The sequence below is a fragment of the Montipora foliosa genome, chromosome 6, assembly GCF_036669935.1.
Source record: "Montipora foliosa isolate CH-2021 chromosome 6, ASM3666993v2, whole genome shotgun sequence".
In the NCBI taxonomy this organism is placed as follows: Eukaryota; Metazoa; Cnidaria; class Anthozoa; order Scleractinia; family Acroporidae; genus Montipora; species Montipora foliosa.
This window is the reverse complement of record NC_090874.1, coordinates 64,139,147-64,148,704: the sequence shown is the minus strand read 5'-3', so window position 1 is coordinate 64,148,704 and position 9,558 is coordinate 64,139,147. Positions and strand designations below refer to the sequence as shown.

Sequence of the window (9,558 nt, the reverse complement as noted above, 5' to 3'; positions counted from 1 at the left end):
TCTGCAACAGTAAACTATGGGGACTAGGAAGACTGGCAGACATTCAAGGAGAGTATGACTACCAAGGGCTTTGCTCTTTTAAGCTGTATGACATTAGACGTCGAAAATTGCCACACCACTGTCTATTCCAAGAACGTGAACATGTCTAAACTCGAATCTGCCAGATCGTTTGGTGCAACAATGAAGGAGAACATCAAACGTGCTACAAGCTGGGCTGCGTACTATCACACCAGTCGAAGGTTCTGGTACCCAAAGCCCGACACAACGGTGTCTCCTCATAACGTACTGTTGATGATGGCTCTATCCGTTGTCAACCTTCCTGCAAATGACTGTGACCTCTTACGCAACTGGGCCTCAGCATATCACGGTGGTGCAGTAAGACAAAGGACAGGGCGGCAAGAAACTACAATGGCTAAGCACGGAACATTGCCAGAGTATCTTTATCAACGCTATCTCGAAGTTGGTAATAAGGTTAATCTGAACTTCGGAGTGGATGAAGATGAAGGAACCCATGGAAATCTGAACGAGCATGAAGTGAGTGACGAAGCTAGTGACTCCGACGAAGGACAGCAAGAATTTGATGAAAGTAGTGACGAAGAAGTTGAAGTCAGTGCAGACGACAACAATTCCCAGGACCAGCAAGATGAATTAGGGAAATCGACGAATTTTCTCTTTGGTGTAAGGTCGCGATATGGAAGGGCGGTGAGGTTCAATAATCGACTGCTATTTTAAGTCAGTATCTGTTTATTACCACATTTAACCTAAGAGCAAGTTCCCGCTGCCATGTAAAACAAGGAACATATTGTACCGGTTAGCTTCCTCAGTACAATCGCATGTTTTAGACCAAGATAAACATTCAAGGCGAATCTCCATACTGTCAGGTCTTAGTTATCAATTTTGGATTGAAGTTTCCAGAGCTACAACTTTTTGCGATTGCAAAATTGCGATTCTCGAGATGAATTGTATGCAAACTAGGCTCCATTACCAGCTGCTTTTCGGAAAATGAGCCCACAACTGAGCCCGGGCCCGAAAGAGCGGCAGAAATAAAGCCTATGATTTGAGCAGATACTAAAAGATACGAAGGCTGTAGACAAGTCCATGACATTCACAAATACTTTGATAAAAATAAGTGATAGCGTAGTTTGCTCTATATATGCCCCACTTGTCACCATTGTATCGGTTTTCGGCGGTTTTGGATGATTTTTTCTTCGGTTTTACGGTTTCTAATATCATACCCCCATGTCTCCCTCATGAAGCAATGCTTTAGCAATTGCCTATAAAATTATAAAAACTCAGCTATACCTGGAGAAAAGAAAGGGCTCTTAAACAAAATGAAATACGGAAACGAGTTTTTTATGGTTGGCCATTCGTTTCAAAATCATAAGACAGGGTCAGTGCGTGCGGTTTTGCCCACGTATAGTGATAATTAGAAATACAGATCACTCCTCGACGGCCGATTGAAAGATGCAATTGTTGTCCATTTTTCGTCGCTTTGAAGATTCCATTTGTTCACTTTTCAACGCTTGTGTTGTTTATCGAATTATGTTCTATTCTTGAGCTCCACAAGGGTACATTTTGTTTAAAGATCCAAGAGAACACCATTCACGTTGCATCGACTTCGCCGCCATTGCAGGTTAATTAAATCATTCTACTGTGTCCACTGGATGAAATTAACGCATTTCTGCTACCCCTTGAAACCTAAACTGTAGGCACAAAGACAATAGGCTTAATTCACGATAGCCGCCATGTTGGTTTTCAAATTGTCATGCAAATTAGCCATGTGTTATGCTGGGGGACAAATATTGAAAAAAAAAGCAAATTGCGGAAAATCGGCTCGTCGAAATATTTAAATAACATTGCTAAAAAGTAAATTTTAGAATTAAGAATTACGAACCTCTTATAATAATTTTATATATTTTGATTGCCTTTGACATTTTGACGTTTTACTTCGTTATCTGCTCAATTTGCACTAAAAAAAACATCCAATGAACGTGAAACAAATCATCTGTGTGGCTAAGATGTTCGCTATAACCTCTCGAACTTGTGTTGTTTGCCCCCTCAGAAGTGTGTAGCTAATTTTCATTTCCATGATAATAGCAGATCCAACATGGCGGCCATCGTGAATAAGGTCTATACTTAGCTGGGGGGTGACAGGAAATACTCTAACACGCACATTTTCCGATTTCCAACACAGGAAAAAGGCTACTCATTTGGCAACCCAGCAAAAAGCAATGCTGTTTGTCTCAAAGCAAGGTCAACTCCAGCTTCGTTTTTATTCAAAGTCCTGGAAACTGAGCACAGAACTGTCACAGTAAAATGGTCTATTTTGACACGACTGGCCAGCCGTAACTTTCACCTGACATCAATCTCTCTTGCTTGAAATGATCTATCGAATAACGAACAGTGAAGCCGTACTAAACCCCCTTTAACATTTTTTCAAGTTTTTCACCGGTAGTCCAGTTTACGCTAAAGAAGCTTTCTTATTTACTTATACGTTTATGCCATAACCCAAATAAAATGTTTTGTGTCTTGTTGTATAACAGTGATTTTCTTTTCCTGGCAGAATAGTTCACATATTCGCTGTTGTTTCAACTTTTCTATTTCGGCCTCTGCTTCAAAAAAGGCACACATTTCAACGGCTCACACTAATGAGTTATGATCTGTGGACAATCCATGCCTGGGACCTTTCCATGGTCTATATATACTATTTCCTTGAACAGAAATTGTGTAACGTACTAAAAACCTTCAATTAAGGTACATTTTTCAGATCCTTGCAAGGAAAACCAAATGTTGAAAGAAAGTTTATTTTATTTAACCGGGTAGTTGAAGATCGAAAGCTTTATGGAAATTTAATCATTTTTTTTCAAAAAGTGATACCTGAAAGTTATCTTATTTCTTGGGGCCAGTGACCTTTTCGGTTTTTGAAAATGCCAGCTGGGCTTTTTACCAAAAACTGCAAAACGAGCCCTCCAATAACGTGCGAGACTGTTTTTCACAGATTTCGAATTCTTCTCTGTTGTGAACGTAGGACCAACAAAATCTAAAAGGATTTGAACATGCCGCGGGCCATGCAAGTTCTTTCTCATAGAAGATCCTTTAAAAGACTGAAATGTTTGTATTCGAAATTCTGTTTTTAATTTATATTACCAAATATCCCATACGAAAACGATGAGCAACATCATCGTAGTCGATTTATCAAACTATGATGGTGAATATGTTGAAGCAGATCGAGGTGGGTTTGAATCGGCTATTCAAACCTGTTTCTCTGGCTATTCGTACGGGATCCGTACACCGACCCATATTTGCTATTTAAACGGAAGTCTTCTTAAAATGATTATTACAGGCTCAATAACACTCAGAAAATCTTACGTCATCTTTAATTCTCTTTATACACAGTTCAGCTATCAAACAGAGGGACTGATGCCTGTTTAATTTCACGAAATACCTCCGCTTTGTTCGATGTCACCGGCCATCTGACCTACCTTGTGTTCTTAGAATAATAATAACAATTTATTATAGAGTGATTATTACAGGTTCTAATCCTAACCTTGAACGACATAGCCACGCAGTTATTGAAAGCTAACCGTTTTCAAATGGGTGCTTAGACTCAAATACTGTTTATCAGCGGTATTTGAAATGAGTGCTTACAAGACTCCCGTGTGAATAGCAAATATAGGTCGGTGTACGGGTCCTGTACGAATAGCCACCAGAATGTATCGTATCTAAATCAGCCGAGTGTTTTAGTGTGTTGGCTGGTCAGAATAGTTGGAGATCTTCGGAGTTAAAGCATCAATCTAAATCATTTGCAAAGAATATCTGCAATTGCAACTGCTCATAATTTCAATCTTATCAATTTAGTTTCCGCAGGTCAAGAAAATAAACATTTCATATACCCTATCATTCATACTTTCACTGGATTTAATTCGGTATTTAGCCCCATACCCTCCAAAAAAAAAAAAAAAAAAGACGAGGTAAAAGGAGATGAAGGTCAAACGCATTGGTATTGTTTACTGATGTGCCCAAGCAGGCAATAAGAGGGTCTTACAGGGGGTCACATATTGATTACGGAGAACCATCTCGCTCCGCCCTTTATCCATCAGAGAAAGGAAAGATGAGACGACCCGCCCTTCCATCAAAGCGCTGAATACGTTCCTTTTAGGAACAGTCACAGTCTCAAATCTGGACTGGACTCTGCACTCTGGATTCACCAGTACTAAATGTTCAAAAAAAAATACTCTGTTTTTTAAATCGAAAAACATTGTTTTATCTTATCAAAGCACGTTGCACTATGGTGGTTGAAGTCCCATTTCTATCGTGCTTTTACGAGTAGCAAGTGAAGCGCTCTTGAAATAACAATTGAAACGCTCTCGAAATATTCTCGTCGAGTTTCTTCGTGGGCAGTATTACGAGGAGCGAAACCTCTGGCATTCATGGTAACCCCCGTGAAACCTCCAACTGAAAGTAGCCATGTTTATTGGCGACTTTGCCAGGATAATTAAAAATTAAAATTGAAATTTTTTAAGGGTGCAAACACATAGATACTGCATGGCTAGAAATCCCATTTGTGCACACCGTCTTCAAACACCTTTCACTGATGAGATAAGAGCTACATAAAACTTCACTCGCTCTGCCAGTTGTTATCAAACTCTTACAACATACCGCGTTGAGTGTTTTCGAGTGTTTTCAAAAGTTTTGTTCGCTCTCGACCAAAGAAGAAAGTCGACAACAATATTTCGAAAGTGTTTCACTCGTTATTTCGAGAGCGCTTCTCCTGTTATTCGTAAAGCACGATAGAAATGAGACTTCAACCACCATAGTGCAACGTGCTTTGAAGAGGATCTTGTAAAAAAAAAAAAAGGTTTTTGCATTAAAAAAAAGAACAAGGTATTTTCCTTGAGGATGAAAGAGTAAAATTTTAGTACTGGTGAGTCCAGAGTGCAGTCCAGATTTTAGACTATGCCTTCCTCTCGTTCGTTGTCTTTACCCTGTCTCTTATTAATTAAAGTGCGTCAACATAGTGGAATGCGAGGTGAAAAAGTGCACGAAAACTACAATAGAAAGAGAAATGTTGCTTTTATCAATCCCCAACCAATGAGACCGGAAACGGGAAAAATCACGCGGGTACATACATCAGTACAAAACATAATTTGATAATAAACTACATTTTTCTTTGAAAGCTCGGTGCCTGTTTTTGTTCTTCATTCTTCTTCATGCTTTCTCGTTTAATTTATTTGTTTGCTTTTTTCCCTAGTCTTGATTTGGCTGAAATTTCATTTTCATTTCGTTAACTTACGTGTCGATTACTTAATTGGTTTTTGGCCCGTTTCCGGCATCTGTCCGTTTTGGTACACTCAAGTTTAAGCGTGCCATGGGATAGAAAATGGGCTGCAAAAATAGATCGTCCATACTATGTCTAGCAAATAGTCCGACTCGACATTGAGAGACAATATAGTAGTGCATTTCTAAACAAGGGAAAATATCTGTCAATGACGGTACATAAACCTTTCTTTCAAGAGTTTATTTCAAAAGGTGTTTGCCAATACTGAGCCGGAAAGACTGCCTAATATTTTCTACGCTTCGCTTAACTATATAGCTTTACTGATTTTCTACGTGGCCTGAGTATTGATGATACGAATGCCGTTGTAAAGGAAGGACCATTCATTATCACTTTTGCCATTGTTGTTGTTCACATAATAAACATGAAAGTCACGAGATTTGTCTAGAGGTGTGATCAGTAAAACGATAATTCAATTAGGGGTTCGAGGTTTCAGTAAACAAAAAAGCACGGTAGGAAAAGATGGAATAAAATTTTAGCAAGGCAAATGTGCAATACTTTGACACTAGAAACATGCTTTAAAAGTAGCCTTAGTTGCTCCTGCCGGCGGTGCTGTTATAGGTATCTCGATTTATAGCTACTGTAGTTCCCATAGATTTGAAAAGAACTTCAATGGTAAAATCATACTGAGGTAAAATATATTATCACTTTTGCCATTGTTGTTGTTCAAATGATAAACATGAAAGTCACGAGATTTGTCTACAGGTGTGATCAGTAAAACGATAATTCATTTACGGGGTTCGAGGTTTCAGTGAACAAAAAAGCGCAGTGGGAAAAGATGGAATAAAATTTTAGCAAGGCAAATGTGCAATACTTTGACACAAGAAACATGCTTTAAAAGTAGCCTTAGTTGCTCCTGCCGGCGGTGCTGTTATAGGTATCTCGATTTGTAGCTACTGTAGTTCCAATCGATTTGAAAAGAACTACAATGGTAAAATCATACTGAGGTAAAATCAAGTCCGATCTGGGAGGATTTAGTGTGCCAGTCGCTGGTGCGTCTCGCAAAATGACAGGGGCACCCAACGTAAATTTTCGGAAAATATCTGTTCGGAAGACGATTTGAGATATAGAATTTTCGGAACATTTGTTGTAAAATTTATTGTTTTCCTGCCTGTCCTAGGATCTTCGAACATCTAAAAAATGGTATAATTGCCCAATTTTGACGGATTTTCACCCTAAAAAGGTCACCTAGACTTTTCGGGAGCCTTTTTTCTGGCTGAAATTTTCGAAAAGGCAACTTTGATCCCTATAATTTTCGGATCACTAGACGTTCAGCTAGGAAATCCGAACAGATGAAAAATTTTTAGGAGTTAAAAATATGCCTACATCTATCCTTTAAATACTAAAATACGTTTAACAATGCTATGTTTAAGTGGTTTTGAACTATATTCTCGTTGGGTGCCCCTGAAATGAACAAGAAAAAAACTCAGGAAGGTTCGAATCGCAAATGCTTGGCCCGGTTTTATCTGCTCTCTGAAGTTCTTAAAATAAACACGCTACGCAATCACTTTTTTGTATTTGACACTCATGTGATTGTTTCATTGAAAACTGAAAACAAGTGAGGAAAAGAAACCAACAGCTAATACATTGAACTTGTTATGGAGTCTGCGTAGTTTGTTGTCCTGTCCCATCGAATCCGAGGTGAAGTTTCGTAATGTAGTTTTCTTTAGCACTGCGTCATAAATAATAACCCCGTTGTTTACTCCCAGTCCACGCCATTTTTCTACGTGGGTCTCAAACGCAAACCAATTATATAATAAAACATACCTTCAGCCTTTTGTATCAGATAAAGCGTCAGAAACAGCAGAAAGCTACCAAAGAAAAAGGCCATCTTCTCAGTCGAGACGACGTATGCGCTTGCAACGGCGTTTTAGCAACTGGGACTGCAATCTCGTTCCCAGAGTCTTCGTTCCCCTTGACCAGCGGGTCGGGTTACGAGAGACTCTGGAATAATCCGTTTGGATTAAGTTTTTGATTGGTTGAAAGTCTGAGCATGAGCAATCAATTTTGGTCTCGAGGCGAGTGCCGCGAGGGGTTTTTTAGAGCATTGTATGATTGTTAATGATTGTTTGGAGCCAAAGCAAAGAGTGTGAACCTATTAAATCTAATGGAATGGAATTGTCTCTCACTGAGTATTTATGTCTTTAAAATGTATTCATACCGAATCTTCAAATTGCTGTATATTATTATATGAATCAAGATCTTCTCGTATAGTTACTTACGTACATGTGAGTGTCCTGGAAAGGTGCGAGAACCTTTAGCAGATGCGTTTTTGGGTAGAGAAAGAGTTACTGATGCAAAGAGAACTCGTTTGGCTTGTGACAGTGCTGTTGAACGCTTTGAAAATATCGTGGAAGGCCCGTCTCTCTGGCATGCAAAGCAATCCTTTCGGTAGGTTGAAAATTTTACTCGCGTTTCATTTGGTTTCATTACACTGCACTGTTCTCAACCTCCATTGGAAGAAGAGGTCAGATCAGATATAGAGAATCAAATCAATGAAATGAGATGTACATCTCACATCCAATGGAACTTGTCTTACATTTTAGGTACTTAGAAAAACTGGAAACTTCAGTTGTTGACTTTGTTATGCAAATACTTAGCTTAACGTTTAATTTATGATGAAATAAAAAAAAATGGTGTAATATAAAGCTCGACTATCCTCTAGAGCCTATTTCTTGTAGCACTTAAAGGTCAGTTACAAAAATGACACTTTTCTCTTGAGTAATTAAGTACTTCTTTCTGAAGTACATGTACCTTAACATACCACTACATAAGGAGTTTTTTTTCCGTAATTGCTCAGCCCACAGTATTAATTACAGTGGTGGTTATTATTTGCTTATTGAAGCCACAGTGATCAAGTGTTTGAGACTTCAAATGTTGGTTGACTGTATGAGTTCTGGCCCCAGTTGTTTGAAGGGGAGATAGTGCTATCCACTGGATAAATCACTATCTACTGGATATCCAAAGTCAATTGGTTTTGGTAGTGTTTATCTGCTGGATAGTGATTTATCTGGCTCCAGTTGTTCTAAAGGTGGATAACGCTCTCTACCAGACAAATGGCTATACACTGGAAAGTGCAGTTGGTTCCGCTATAACTTATCCACTGGATAGCGCTATCCATCATTTGAACAACTGGGGCCTGGTGGGTAGTGCTATCCACTTTTTGAACAACTGAGGCCAGATCTTTATCCAACCTCTTTTCTCTGCCTCCTTTGTCCTGACAAAGGAGGCAGAGAAAAGAGAACCTGGGAACGAGATTGGTCTTGATCATCTCTCAGTTTTATATGTACCTGCATACAACTTAATACTGACAAATGTTTGATAGACTTTGTAAAAAATTCTGTGATTGGTTAGCATCCCATTTAATGGAAGGGACAAAGTTTTTGACTGCTTAACCCATTGACACCTCAAACGCCCTAGGATGACCACAGTTGACGACTAGAATCTCCCTGGAATTAGACAGAGTAAAATCTGTCAAGTCTCACTCCCAGGGGTTAAAGGGGATCAGAAAAGAGAGCTAAGTGCTGCCATCAATGAACTACCTGGCTCATTTAGTTTCATTATCTAGACACAGACTTAATGCTTTTACGGTATGTTTGGGAGCAACTTTACAGCAGCCTATATTTCTGATAAATTGTAACAATTTTGTGAAACAAAAGGAGAAGGTAGCATTGCAGACTGTGCAGTATTTCTAGTCACTTGAGAACGTATTCCACACATCCCCTCAATTTAAATTTTGTCTCTACGGTTAAGTTGTCAGTAAATTATACTGTCTATTTTGAAGTTAGACTGACTTCTTCATGTTGGTATGTACAGTTGTCAACAGTTTCTAATGTAATTTTTTTTTATGCCAACAAAAAAAAATGTTTAGATTCAAGGTTTGTAGACAAGTATCCGTTCCTGTTTGGAGTGTTAAAATCAACAGCCTTACGCTTTTTTGCATTGCTAGTTAGAGAGTTGAAGAGAAAAGTACCATTTCAAAACTTGTATGGTGCTGTTCACCCTACAGAAAGCCTTTGGCAGTGAGGAAGGGATTACATTATTTGGGGGGTAAGATGGGAAATGAGCATTCTCAGGATAATATACAATGTATATATAATATTGTAACATCCAATCTGTCAAATTTCATGGTTCAAAATAGGTACTGACCTCTGATCATCTGGAAAAATGGAATATAAAGTGCATTAAGGATGACTAGTCTTAACCTCATGAAGAAGTTTCGG

At 38.7% G+C, this 9,558-nt stretch overlaps 1 protein-coding gene across 1 annotated transcript in view; it reads right to left on the bottom strand.

The window, feature by feature from the left end:
- Positions 1-7,229, bottom strand: part of LOC138008141 (neural cell adhesion molecule 2-like) — a 42,398-nt gene extending 35,169 nt beyond the window's left edge. The window contains exon 1 of the mRNA XM_068855360.1: positions 7,103-7,229. Within this exon, the coding sequence (XP_068711461.1) occupies positions 7,103-7,166 (64 nt within the window). The 5' untranslated portion in view covers positions 7,167-7,229. The remainder of the gene's footprint in view (positions 1-7,102) is intronic.
- Positions 7,230-9,558: the final 2,329 nt, after the last annotated feature.